Source organism: Coregonus lavaretus, assembly GCF_964263955.1.
Source record: "Coregonus lavaretus genome assembly, chromosome: 22".
NCBI classification, from domain to species: Eukaryota; Metazoa; Chordata; class Actinopteri; order Salmoniformes; family Salmonidae; genus Coregonus; species Coregonus lavaretus.
This window is the reverse complement of record NC_140009.1, coordinates 42,419,320-42,434,511: the sequence shown is the minus strand read 5'-3', so window position 1 is coordinate 42,434,511 and position 15,192 is coordinate 42,419,320. Positions and strand designations below refer to the sequence as shown.

The following is a 15,192-nucleotide window of genomic DNA, read 5'->3' as shown; positions in this document are numbered from 1 at the left end:
GGCGCCTACTCACCTGAAATGACTCCCCAGTGCGTGACCTGTTGTCACCTCTCCCAGGAGACCCTCCCCAGCACCTGGCCGCGGTGTGTCCTCCACGACCACAGCTGGTGCAGGGGATGGCCCCCCTCGGGTTCTCTCTCCTCCTCTCTCTAGCGCCAGCACCCCCGAGCTCCATGGGAATCGGCTCGGAGGTGCTGGAGGGTGGAATGGACGACCCCCACTCGGGACGTCCGCGGGTAGCCAGCAGGGTGTCTAGACGGATGGAAATGTCCACCAACTGGTCGAACGACAGGTTGGTGTCCCTGCAGGCCAGCTCACGACGAACGTCCTCTCGTAGGCTACACCGGTAGTGGTCGATGAGGGCCCTCTCATTCCACCCCGCATCCGCCGCTAGCGTCCGGAACTCCAGTGCGAACTCCTGTGCGCTCCTCTTCCCCTGTCGGAGGTGGAACAGACGCTCTCCCGCCGCTTTCCCCTCAGGTGGATGATCGAAGACAGCCCTGAAGCGGCGGGAGAACTCCGCGTAGGTGATGGTAGCGGCGTCTATTCCCCTCCATTCGGCGTTGGCCCACTCCAACGCCTTGCCGGATAGACAGGAGATGAGGGCGGAGACGCTCTCGTATCCCGAGGGCGCCGGGTGTATGGTGGCCAGGTAGAGTTCCACCTGCAGGAGGAATCCCTGACACCCGGCTGCAGAACCGTCATATGCCCTCGGGAGCGAGAGCCGAATGCCACTGGGTTCTGGTGCTGAGAGAGGAGGACTGGCCGTTGGTGATGGGATGGTGTAAGAGTGCGTGGGCACCTCTCGAGTCACCAACCGGCGCAGAGTGTTGGACACCTCGTCCATGGCGGCCCCAAGTTGCCGGATCATGGTGTCTTGGTAGCTGATCCGGTCTTCCAGGGATTCGGGTGCCGCCGCTGTTCCTGCTGACTCCATAGTTTAGGTTGTGTTGTTCTGTCAGTAGTTCCGATGTGGATGTGGTGGAGGAGTCAGGCGCAGGACACAGAGGATACGTCCAAAAGACTTTAATAGTCCAAAGAGCAACAAACAAAACACGACCTCGAAAACAGACGGAGGCGAGGCAATTACGCAAACACGCGTAAACAATAATCCCAAACATAGACAGAGTGCAGACACGCAGCTCTGCACGACAGGCAGAAAATAACAACACACAATCAGACTAATGCAAAACAAGGAACTTATAAGACAAGTAATCAACACACAAATGGACACAGGTGTAAAAGACAGACAAAAGCAATCACACTACGAAACATAGAGCGGTGGCAGCTAGTACTCCGGGGACGGCGAACGCCGAAGCCTGCCCGAACCAGGAGGAGGAGCAGTCTCGGCAGAATCCGTGACAAAGACACTCTGTTCTGGCGTAAGGGAACAACGCTGATCCAAACGGTGCTGTCCTTCGAATTAGATGTTACATTGAGATCTTGGGTGAATCAAAAGTATTTCCTGGATTCCTTCCATCCTCTCCTTACCTTCTTCTTAAAAGGCATTGGAGGAGAAGATCTTAGGTCCCACCCTTTGGACCATGACCTCCAATGTGAGAAAAGAAGAGAGGCAAGGAGAGAGTGTGCAAGAAATTAAGGAAAATCTTTTAAGATTCACCCCTAGATTTGCTTTTGACCCTAGTCCATTCAAAATTCAGCACATCCCCTTCCCTTCTCCCTCCATTTGAATGAGTCCTCCGATGATGTTTCAATAGCGTTTCAGCAAGAGAGCCCTCCCTTGTTACCTAATAAACCTGTTTCCTGATTTGGTATACATGATTGCTTTTGGTAAATTTCCCTCTTGCACATCAGCCTGCAGAATCACACCTTTACATCCATACAGACAGAATACATGGACAAAACACAGCAGGGGAAATACATATGCCAGTATCCGTGGTCAGAGAAAGAAGGCAGACACAATGTTTGTTAGGATAAAACAAATGGACTACGAAAATAGTATACACTGCATGTGTATGAACACGCACACACCTAATACCAGAGTAACTCGGGCTCTTTCATTTGTTCCCACCTTATATGTAGTCAAACATAATATTATGGAGCTTTCCAGTGTCTATACAACAATGTTTGTGTGCATAGTTGTTGGTGTCATGTATTATATGTAATTTGCTACCTGATTCAATTGAATGCTGTAAGCATTGTATACTGTGAAACAGGATTGCCCAACACATCTACTGCAGAGCTACTGTGTGTGCAGGCTTTAACATCTGCTCTGCTAAAGTATGTACAGTACATACAGGATTTTGTGTGAGAACTGTAAATCAAATGTCTGTGTTTATTGATGTACATAATTAATTAAACTGTATTTTCCCTAAACAATAGTTAAACCTGACTCATTAAAGACATCAGACAATTACAAAGCTTATTTCAGTTTATTTTGTCCTGTAATATTTTCTCGCTTTCTGTCATGCACTGGTCCAACACATTGCTGAAATGGCTTAGCAGATGTCCGAATGGGAGGCTAGAGCTGTGACCACTTCCTTCAGTGTTGCTCTGGAGGATACAAAAATACATGCATGTAAACATATGGTTGATATTTTTGTGAATGAGCAATATGTGAAATAGATTGCACAATGACAATGGATTACCAAAGTTCACAGGCCATGGCAGGCCAGTAATGCCATAGCAGACCAGTAATGATTGTGTTATTGTATATCACTTTTGAATAAACAGTTATAGTGATACACTACAGTACTGTCTTAATATTGTTATTCATTGCATTATCATACATCATTAATTTACTTGAACTGTTGCACCCCAGCAAGCGTTACTATCTGGCTTGGCGCAAGGGACATGCTGCTGTCAGCTCCTTTCAAATCTATAAATGTACTCGCCAACATCCCAATGTCCCTGGCTAGATCAGCAGCTTCACCTGAAACAAAACAACATTTAAAGTGGTAAAGTGAACTTAAATTAACATTATTGCAACCACCACAAAATACACGAATGGTGAGCTTCCCTGAATCCATCAAACTTCTATTTCACTCATTTCAAATTTCAGAGAAAATCCTTTACAATAACCTCTGTGATCTTTGTGCAGAGGCGTGTTTGGCTTGAGGGCTTTGATGGGTGAATCCCTGCCTCAGATAGTTGCCTACGGATCTCTGGCTTTTTACTCTTGGCCTGTCGCAGGTAAGCAACGAGGCTATTTGCAGAGAGCTTCTCAGAACTCCCACACCTCCTTGTCAACACCCCTACTCTAACCTTGTACCTGACAAATATGCATTCATAATAAATAATGATCCTCCATAATATCATCATCTTATCTACCTCTCCATAACTTTCAATCTTATATGCCATATCTAGACTATAGCATACCAAAAGAGATTCCACTTCAAATAATTCATCTGATTCATTAAATTCATTCATCTCATCTGGAGGTGGTGACCATAATATTAACATGAGTATTTTAGCCAGCTGTCACAATAGCAGCTTCAACGTTAGATGATAGTTTAGCTAATTATTTCTTGATACAACTTCCACATCAACAGGTAAAGAAACCTTTGGCTTGTTAAACAAACTAACCGGCAGAGGTTTCCCCAGACTGGAGTTCACACGGGCTAAAATACAAAAATATGATTTAGTTCTGTTTTTTTATAAGTGATACATTCCAAATAATATATACAAAATGTGCTTACCTTTTGGGCTCAGTCATCGTTGATTTGTGAGGTAAAACCATTTCGCACCACCAGTGGGATTCCCTTCAGGCACAACATGCTTGTGAAGCTAGCCAAGCGCATCTCTCAAAGCTAGCCAATCAGAAACTAGGGTTTTACCAGTTGGCACCGTTCCCTGGTTTGCACTTTTGGGACTTTTCTATTGGTCCCATTGCAACAGGCAAGCTTAATCGAGCACAGCTAAAGTATTTGAAATGATTTCAAATAGTATTAGAACCTGTCAATCGCTATTCTAGAAAAATAAATCGCTATTCTTGGCACCCGTGTAAATTCAGGGATGACCCTCTCACTTATTTATTAATCTCCTCCCTCCGGATCCTCTCTGCACGAGCCAAACACAAAACTTGTGGAATATTTTAAAGCTATACTGCAATATTTAGCACACACAGAAATTGTGGGATGTTTACTAAATCGGCCATTTTAGATTTGAAGTCTTCATACTCACCCATACTCCCCCCCCCCCATATTATGTGTATTGATTTTCAGATGGGCAAACCTCTTACAAAAAAAGATTGCAGTTTTGAAACTGCAGTAAAAGTGCAGTCGACTGTGGTATTTTGGATGCAGTAATTGCAGAATAACTGCAGTTGAACTGCAGTTATACTGCACTGTAACTGCAGTTACACAGCAACATTACTTTTGATTTTGGACGCAGTATTTGCAGTATACTGCAGTTATACTGAATTGTGACTGCATTCTTTTTTTGTAAGGGACAGTTCAATAGATATCATACACTCCCACTGTTGCAGTCCCATAGTCTCATCCTAGAGAGAGAGAAAAGAACAGTATAAAGATGAAGTAATCATGCAACGCATAGTGGAAGTAATACAATACTAACTCTGAAGTAAACACTTTTCTTTTTTTTTTACTAACAATATGACTTCATTGCGAACTGTCTAGCATCCTCTAACATCTAAGCAGTTCCTAGAGTTGTCTTTGTTGTAATTTCTGTCAACACTCATACCTAGCTATCCCTTAACCCCCATCAGTCCACACACCCCTCTCTCACCAGTGAGAGCATGACATCATGTATTATGGATGATCTCTCCCAAATACACCGTGAGCATTACCTGGACAAGGCATTACCTTCCATTAAAGCCACAAACTGGACATACTCTCTCTCTCTCAAATGGGATGTTCTCCAGAGGGTAGAAAGATATCCACCAGCATGTAACTTAAAGGTCCAATGCAGCCGTTTTTATCTCAATATCAAATCATTTCTGGGTAACAATTAAGTACCTTACTGTGATTGTTTTCAATTAAGATGGTCAAAACGAAACAAAAATAGATTATTAGGAAAGAGCTATTTCTCAAGCAAGAATTTTGTTAGGACTGTCTGGGAGTGGTCTGAGTGGGGAGGGGAAAACTGAAAAACTAGCTGGTGTTGGTAGAGAGGTTTGGAACTCTCTTTCTTATTGGTCTATTAACTAATTTAACTCCTGGTGATGTCACCAGGCAGGCCAAAACTCCATCCCACCAAAATAGGTATACATTTCAAGCAGTCTTTTCAGACAGCTTACACAAAAAATTATCAGTTTCACAGTATTATTCCAACCTCATAGTGTGGAAATATATATAAAGCACAGGAAAATTATGTTTTTGACTGCACTGGGCCTTTAAGCTTTTAGCTCTTGGGGAAGAGATATTACCTTATACAGGAATGCACAAAGGCAAGCAATCAAGCAAACACAAGTGCATACACAAATGTGTAATCAAACACACACCACACACACACCATACACACACAAACTCACTCACACTCTCCCCTCCACCCCATAGAAAACCCACTGAATACAGGATCCACACGTGGCCAGCACAGTGATGTGCATGGACAGCCTATTATTGTACCATCTATATTTTATAATCCTCTGTCCTTGTGGGTCAGTTTACAGTCCTCTTCACGTCAAAATTTTTACCTTGTCCCTTTGTTCTCAATGAACAGAAAGGACAGAAAATAAGTACTACTGTGTGTATGTACAGTGCATTCGGAAAGTATTCAGACCCCTTAACTTACATATTTTGTTATGTTACAGCCTTATTCTAAAATTGATTAAATTGTTTTTTTTCCCCTCATCAATCTACACACAATACCCCATAATGACAAAGCAAAAACAGGTTTGTAGAAATGTTAGCACATTTATTAAAAATAAAAAAAATGAAATCACTTTTACATAAGTATTCAGACTCTTTACTCAGTACTTTGTTGAAGCACCTTTGGCAGTAATTACAGCCTCGAGTCTTCTTGGGTATGACACTACAAGCTTGGCACACCTTTATTTGGGGAGTTTCTCCCGTTCTTCTCTGCAGATCCTCTCAAGCTCTGTAAGGTTGGATTGGGAGCGTCGCTGCACAGCTATTTTCAGGTCTCTCCAGAGATGTTCGATCAGGTTCAAGTCCGGGCTCTGGCTGGGCCACTCAAGGACATTCAGAGACTTGTCCCGAAGTGTTGTCTTGGCTGTGTGCTTAGGGTTATTGTCCTGTTGGAAGGTGAACCTTCGCCCCAGTCTGAGGTCCTGAGCACTCTGGAGCAGGTTTTCATCAAGGATCTCTCTGTACTTTGCTCTGTTCATCTTTCCCTTGATGCTGACTAGTCTCCCAGTCCCTGCCGCTGAAAAACATCCCCACAGCATGATGCTGCCACCACCATGCTTCACCGTAGGGATGGTGCCAGGTTTCCTCCAGATGTGACGCTTGGCATTCATGCCAAAGAGTATAATCTTGGGTTCATCAGACCAGAGAATCTGAAAGTCTTTTTAGGTGCCTTTTGGTAAACTCCAAGTGGGCTGTCATGTGCCTTTTACTGAGGAATGGCTTCCGTCTGGCCACTCTAACATAAAGGCCTGATTGGTGGAGTGCTGCAGATATGGTTGTCCTTCTGGAAGGTTCTCCCATCTCCACAGAGGAACAGAGGAACTCGGGTTCTTGGTCACCTCCCTGACCAAGGCCCTTTTCCTCCGATTGCTCAGTTTAGCTGGGCGGCCAGCTCTATGAAGAGTCTTGGTGGCTCCAAACTTCTTCCATTTAAGAATGATGGAGGCCACTGTGTTCCTGGGGACCTTCAATGCTGCAGAAATTTTTGGTAGCCTTCCCCAGATCTTTGCCTCAATACAATCCTGTCTCGGAGCTCTACGGACAATTACTTCGACCTCATGGCTTGATTTTTTTCTGTGACCTGCACTGTCAACCGTGGAACCTTATATAGACAGGTGTGTGCCTTTCCAAATTATGTCCAATCAATTGAATTTACCACATGTGGACCCCAATCAATTTGTAGAAACATCTCAAGGATGATCAATGGAAACAGGATGCACCTGAGCTCAATTTCGCGGTCTCATAACAAAGGGTCTGAATACTTATGTAAATAAGGTATTTCTGTTTTTTATTTTTAATACATTTGCAAAAAATTCTAAACACCTGTTTTCGCTTTGTCATTCTGGGTTATTGTGTGTAGATTGATGAGGAAAACATTTTATTTAATACATTTCATAGTAAGGCTGTAATGTAACAAAATGTGGAAAAAGTCAAGGAGTCTGAATACTTTCCGAATGCATTGTATATGATAAAGGTGTAGCTATGTGTACAAGGACAAGAAGTTTAGCAAAAGGTCACGCTAACTGCTAACCTATTCATTCTGCACTGTGAAAGTAGATTGGCTTTCATGCTGCTGATATAGGTGCGCTACACCATCGTGCGCTGCACCATCAGAACAACTCCTTAAATGGCAAGGGACTCCATGAAGTTTGCACTTGTGTCTAAAAAACACTATTTTGCTCAAAGCATATTTTTTCACCCTTAAGTATCTATACATTACTGTATTTATATGTGGGATATTGTTTTTCAACATGAAAAGTTAAAAATATAGCTGGAGTGCGTCTTTAAGTTCCTTTCCTTGCTCAATATGTGTTTTTGAGCTCAAATTGCTAGCCTATTACAGTGTTTCCCAACCATGGTCCATGAGTACCCCCAACAGTACACATTTGTGTTGTAGCCCTGGACAAACTCACATTCAACCCATTGAGGGCTTGATGATTAGTTGACAAGTTGAATCAGGTGTGCTTGTCCAGGGTTACAATAAAAATGTGTACTGTTGGGGGTATTCGAGGACCAGGGTTGGGAAACACTGGCCTATGACACCAGACCTATGACACCAGACCTGTCTGTGGTTTACTGACTGTAACCTTATAGAGTAGCCCCTGGCTTTGCTGACTCTACTTGGCTTTCTCTACTCATCATCTCTCGCAAGTCCATACACGTCAAACATGGCTAGATTGGATTTCACCTCTCGTCTCCTCCTATCTCGTCTCTCACCTGTCAGGTGATGGGTCCCATGTTGCTATTTGGGTTGTTAATTTGATTGATTTGTTGTTTATTTATATTGATTATTATTTGTGTATCTATTTTTGACATTTTTGACATTGTTAGGAACTAGTAACATAAACATTTTGCTGCACCCGCTATAACGTTTGCTAAACTCTGTACGCGACCAATACACTTTGATTTGATGTTGAAAAACCACACACACACACCGTCTTGTACAACTAACCTTGTGGGGAAACACAATTCAGTCCCATTCAAAATCCTATTTTCCCTAACCCTAACCCTAACCTTAACCCCAAAACCTAACCCTAAACCTAACCTTAGCTCCTAACCCTAACCCTATAACTAACCCTAGCTCCTAATCCTAAAATACTAATTCTAACCTTAAACATAAACCCTCTAGAAATAGCATTTGACCTTGTGGAGACCAACAAAATGTCCCCTGTTGGTCTTCTGGTCCCCACAAGTATAGTTTAACACGTTCACACACACACACATAATACACACACACACGCCTGTGGGGTGATCTGAGAGCTAAAAGTAACCGTATAGCCACTGTTCACAGACACTGGAGGAGAGAGGAGCATTGAAGGAGTCTTGACATGGTTTTCACATCACTGACCATGTGCTCTGGGACTCCATAGTTGCAGCTCTCAGACTTGCGCGCGCACACACACACACACACACACACACACACACACACACACACACTGCACATACACGCACACAAAACGCACACACACTCTTTCTTTCTTTTCTTCCCCCTTCAACCAAAGAAAGACTAGCTCAGGTATCTGTCAGGCTCCAGTTCCTCAGGTGATCTCCCATTGGGAACGGAAGCCCTCGCCTGTCCTGTCTCACTGTAACACAGACACACACACACACTCACCTGTCAATGGAGAAGGGGTAGAGAAAGAGAGCTGGGAGCCTAAGACAGATGCTGGAACAGATGCCCCCTCTCCTTCCACACACACATACACACACAACAGAGGTGTGTTTTAATATGTGTGCGTGCATGAGTGTGTAGTGTACATGTGTGCGCCTGTGTGTTTGTGTGTTTAACAGCGAGTGAGAGCGAGACAGACAGCTGTCGGGCTAGTCCGAGTGAACATGCCCTCTCACGTTTAGCACTGGCCTGGGAACCAGCGATAAGACATAGCTGGGGGGGATCGGTGGAGGGGGGGGACTGAATAGGGGGGGTACAGCCGAAGGGGCCGCGATGGCATTGGGCATCAGACGCTCCGAACCAAGGAGATTCTTAAGATCAGGGCCCTCCTAAACTCAGCCAGGAGTACGCTTTGTCCTCAGTCAGTCTCATTGATTTATATTAAAATCCACTACCTGTGAGAGTTACCTTCTGTTTTAGGCAGCTTTAGTGTAGTAGTATGGATGTGTGGCCACTGGCCAGATAAATGAAATGCTCAAGGTACCAAGCTGACATCTATATTACAGGGGTCAATAAAGATGTAGGTGCGTGGTGGATATTGTATGTAGCTTCTGAATGGGGAGTAGTAACGAAACTGTGTAACCCATGGATATATCGCGTAAACTAGTCAATAACTCTGTTTTAACAGTGTGAACTGTTATGTAGCTAAGGCCCTTTAACTTTCAGTAACTCCACTCTCGCAAATAACATACTGCATTGCCCTTTTTCTCTATCTCTGTCAAATCAAACATTCAAATCAATTCTAACCTGATTATTTTTCTTTCTCCTCAGGTTGCAGAGGAATGCTGTGCGGCTTTGGCGCGGTATGTGAACGTGATGCGGCTGACCCCTCCAAGGCGGAGTGCGTCTGCAAGAAGATGGTGTGTCCGTCGGTTGTGGCGCCTGTGTGCGGCTCGGACTCCTCCACCTACTCCAACGAGTGTGAGCTCGAGAAGGCCCAGTGCAACATGCAGCGACGCATCAAGGTGCTGCGCAAGGGACCCTGCGGTGAGTCCAGCTAGCTAGCATCACGCTAGATACAGTGCCTTCAGAAAGTATTCACACCCCTTGACCTTTTCCCCAAATAATTGTGTTAGAGCCTGAATTTAAAATTGATTAAATGTAGATGTTGTGTCACTGGCCTACACACACTAGCACATAATGTAAAAGTGGAAGTGGACATTTATTTTTTAACAAAAATCTAAAGCAATGATCAACAACCAACTTGACAGAGCTTGAATAATAATGGGCAAATATTGTACTATCCAGGTGTGCAAAGCTCTTAGAGACTTGCCCCAATAAACACACAGCTTTGATCGCTGCGAAAGGGGGTTCTAGCATGTATTGACTCAAGGATGTGTATACTTATGTAAATGAGACATGTCTGTATTTCATACATTTGCAAATGTTTCTAAAAACATGTTTTCACTTTGTCATTACGGTGTATTGTGTGTAGATGGGTAATCAATTTTGAATTCAGGCTGTCACACAACAAAATGTGGAATAAGTCAAGGGGTATGAATACTTTCTGAGGGCACTGTGCTATTCAGTCTGTTTCAGTCCGTTGGCGTCCCATTAGTTACTCCTGGTCAGTGTTGTGTATTTACAGTACGGTGAGATCAGCTATCTAGCATCACGCTAGCAATTGTTCAGTCTGTTTTAGTCAGTGTTGTCTACTACTACTGTACCTGGTCCCTTATGTATGGAGAGTCCTAGCTAGCATTTATGCTACTATTCAGTCTGTTTCAGTCAGTGTTGTGCTGTGTAGAGCTGTACCCTGATGAATTGTATTGTGACTCAGTTAGCATCATGCTAGCTACTATTGAGTCCATTGCAGTCTTTTGTGCTCTTTCATACCTTTTAGAATGAGTCCTGCTAGCATTACGCTACAGTACAGTGGCATGTTCTGTACCTCCGCGTGTAAAGGAACTATTATGTCATCACATAGATACAGTATTATGACAGGATTTGAAGAAACGTGCCATAGGCCTATTAGAAACACTAGTATGTGTTTAAAATGGAGCATCTTCTATCACAGGTTATACCAGCCACCAGATGACAAAACACCTCGACGCACGCTGTGTCTGTCTCTCATGGTCCAGAGCCAACATATAATAAGAGTAGTCTCCATTGAAGCCTATGTGTCTCATTGTAACCACCACTTGTTAGCATAGCAGCACCAGCCACTCCGCTAGTTGTTCGCAGGGCTGAAAGCACAAAACAATACGCTACATTGGTCTTTGTGTCATGGTTTTTTTTCTCTATGCAGTCGCTACAATGCTAATCCATCAGCTGATTGCTGTGCTGGCTGGGGCTGGCTAATAGCAGGTCTTGTGTGACTAAAGGGCTTGCCAGATAGAGGGAAGGAAACAGGAACAGAATTAGAGAGCGAGAAAGAGAGAGAGGGAGGGAGAGAGGAGGGAAGGGAGAGAAAGGGGGAGGGAGGGAAGGGAGAGAAAGGAGGAGGAAAGGGGGAGGGAAGGGAGAGAAAGGGGGAGGGAGGGAAGGGAGAGAAAGGAGGAGGAAAGGGGGAGGGAAGGGAGAGAAAGGGGGAGGGAAGGGAGAGAAAGGGGGAGGGAAGGGAGAGAAAGGGGCAGGGAGGGGAGGGAGAGAAAGAGGGAGGGAGGGGAGGGAGAGAAAGAGGGAAGGAGGGGAGGGAGAGAGAGGGATGGAAGGGAGAGGGAGGGAGAGAGAGAGAGAGGGAGGGAGGTAAGGGAAGGGGGAGGGAAGAGAGAGGTGGAGAAACAGAGAGATGGATAAAGAGAGAGAGAAGGGAGAGAGAGAGAGGTAATTAGATGGCATTTAACCATGGCAAGGTGACGGGGAATATGGCAGAATACAAACAGAGTGGTCGTTCCCTCCGCAAGGCAATCAAACATGCAACACGTCAATATCGATACAAAGTGGAGTCGCAATTCAATGGCTCAGACATGAGACGTATGTGGCAGGGTTTACAGACAATCACAGACTACAATAGGAAAACCAGCCACGTCACGGACACCAACGTCTTGCTGCCAGACAAGCTAAACAAGTTCTTCGCCCGCTTTGAGGATAACACAGTGCCACCGACGCGGCCAGCTACCAAGGACTGTGGGCTCTCCTTCTCCATGGCCGACTTGAGTAAGACATTTAAATGTGTTAACCCTCGCAAGGCTGCCGGCCCAGACGCCATTCCTAGCCATGTCCTCAGAGCATGCGCAGACCATCTGGCTGGTGTGTTTACGGACATATTCAATCTCTCCCTATCCCAGTCTACTGTCCCCACATGCTTCAAGATGGCCACCATTGTTCCTGTACCCAAGAATGCAAAGGTAACTGAACTAAATGACTATCGCCCGTAGCACTCACTTCTGTCATTATGAAGTGCTTTGAGAGTCAAGGATCATATCACCTCCACCTTACCTGAACCATAGACCCACCTCAATTTGCATACCGCCCCAATAGGTCCATAGACGATGCAATCGCCATCACACTGCACACTTCCCTATCCCATATGGACAAGAGGAATACCTATGTAAGAATGCTGTTCATTGACTACAGCTCAGCATTCAACACCATAGTACCATCCAAGCTCATCATCATGCTTGAGGCCCTAGGTCTGAACCCCGCCCTGTGCAACTGGGTCCTGGACTTAATGACGGGCCCGCCCCCAGGTGGTGAAGGTAGGAAACATCTCCACTTCGCTGATCCTCAACACTGGGGCCCCACATGGGTGTGTGCTCAGCCCACTCCTGTACTCCCTGTTCACCAATGACTGCGTAGCCATGCATGCCTCCAACTCAATCATCAAGTTTTCAGATGACACAACAGTAGTAGGCTTGATTACCACAAGCAATGAGACAGCCTACAGGGAGGAGGTGAGGACTCTCGGAGTGTGGTGTCACTCAAAGTAAAAAACACAACAAGGAGATGATCGTGGACTTCAGGAAACAGCAGAGGGAGTACCCCCCTATCCACATTGACTGGACAGCAGTGGAGAAGGTGGAAAGTTTTAAGTTCCTCGGCATACATATCACTTACAAACTGAAATGGTCCACCCACACAGACAGTGTGGTGAAGAAGGCGCAACAGTGTCTCTTCAACCTCAGGAGGCTGTGCACAATTGAGAGCATCCTGTCGGGCTGTATCACCGCCTGGTACGGCAACTGCACCGCCCACAACCGCAGGGCTCTCCAGAGGGTGGTGCGGTCTGCACAATGCATCACCGGGGGCAAACTGCCTGCCCTCCAGGACATCTATAGCACCCGATGTCACAGGAAGGCCAAAAAGATAATCAAGGACAACTACTACCCAAGCCACTGCCTGTTCACCCTGCTATCATCCTGAAGGCAAGGTCAGTACAGGTGCATCAAAGCTGGGACCGAGAGACTGAAAAACAGCTTCTATCTCAAGGCCATCAGTCTGTTAAACAGCCATCACTAGCACAGAGATGCTGCTGCCTACATACAGACTTGAAAATCACTGGCCACTTTAATAAATTGAACACTAGTCACTTTAATAATGCCACTTTAATTATGTTTCCATATCTTGCATTACCCATCTCATATGTATATACTGTGTTCTTTACTATCTTAATAATGTTTACATATCTTGCATTACCCATCTCATATGTATATACTGTGTTCTATACTATCTATTGCATCTTAGCCTATGCCTCTCTGAAAATGACATTGCTCATCCATATATTTATATATTCTTATTCCATTCCTTTACGTAGATTTGTGGTTATTAGGTTTTTGTTGAAGAACTGTTAGATATTACTTGCTAGATATTGCTGCACTGTCGGAACTAGAAGCACAAGCATTTCGCTACACTCGCAATAACATCTGCTAACCATGTGTATGTGACCAATAGATTTTATTTGATTTAATTACAGTATCTAGAGGAACAGGCCATACACAGCCATCAAAAGGCCCATCATTATCCAGACTCACTCGCTGGGAGCACAGAGGAGTTCTGGGTAAAGAGCAGCGGTGGCCTGTGGGGTGCAACTTCCTGCTGATGAACAAGATCTGCATCGTGAAATTTACTGACGATTCTGCTTATCACGAAAATAAGAAAACCTGCTTCTGTATTTATTAGGACCAGTGAGGACTACGGTATACAGAGCCCATATCCACAAAGTGTCTCAGAGTAGGAGTGTAAATAAAGTTTTCATTTCAGGCTGTAAGGCAAGAAAAGTTGAACATTTTGAAAAGGGGTGGTGACTTTCTATACCTACTTTACATATAGTGATTAGGTAACGGGATAGATAATAAACAGTAACAGCTGCGTAGGTGATGAGTCAAAAGACTAGTGCTAAAAGGGTCAATGCAGATATTCCGAGTAGCTATTGGTTAACTATTTAACCAACTATTTAGCAGGCCTTAACTAACTATTCCTCAGGCCTTATTGGTTAAGTATAGGTTTTATTGTATTTCTTCATATTTTTCACACTTTAAACAAACCACAACTTATAAAGGCTTCATAGGGCACTCGTAAAGTCGTCATAAGCACTTTAAAGTGGGACCATATATTTTTTCGCCATGGATAATGTAGTACCAGATTAAAGTTGTAATGTACTGCACTGTAAGATAACGGCCTGGATCGTGCCTCTAGCCACTCCAGATAAGTCAATGTATGGCCACTACATCGGACCAGTTTGGTGGGTTTTTGTACTCTAATAATATTATGCACATAACTCAGCCAGCACTGGCCTTTATGGACATCCGAGCCTAAGCAGCTCTTTTCATTAATTCCCTCTTTATAAAATTGATATAAAATGGGTAATTTGGGAGTGGGGTCACATTTCTATGGGTTAGTTCAATGGTCCAGCGTGCTGATAATGGCCTGATATCATTTGAATTAAAAACACAGTGTGCTCCGCTCTGTTTAAATCTATTGAAGTTGGCCCTGAAGCATGAGATAACTGCAGTTTTTAGGGAAAAGTAGAGAGAAAAGCGACAGAAAGAAGAGGGAGGAGGGGACAGAAGGCAGCCGGCACTTAACCAGGGTTACGGTTCAGCAGAACATGAAGAGAAATTGGGGGCAGTGTGTGTTTGAGAGGCGGCCGGGAGAGCTCGAGCTATGTCATCTCTCCTAATATTGAACTTGGCGCCGACAGAGAGAGAGGGGTAAACACTCGATCTCCCAACCTATGCGGAGTGCTGCGGTGGGGAGGAGATGGAAGCTCAGCAAGCGCCCATGCCTCAGAACTTATTTTGGAGAGCCCAGATCGATGGGGAAGATCGATTGTGTGTGTATAGAGAGGCC

The 15,192-nt window shown here is 44.6% G+C and overlaps 1 protein-coding gene across 4 annotated transcripts in view; it reads left to right on the top strand.

The window, feature by feature from the left end:
• LOC311149766 (agrin-like) overlaps positions 1-15,192 on the top strand; it is a 403,861-nt gene that overhangs the window by 229,990 nt on the left and 158,679 nt on the right. For all 4 annotated transcript variants that reach the window (XM_084186990.1, XM_084186988.1, XM_084186991.1 and 1 more), the window contains one exon: positions 9,733-9,948. In XM_084186990.1, coding sequence (XP_084043116.1) covers positions 9,733-9,948 — 216 coding nt within the window. The remainder of the gene's footprint in view (positions 1-9,732; positions 9,949-15,192) is intronic.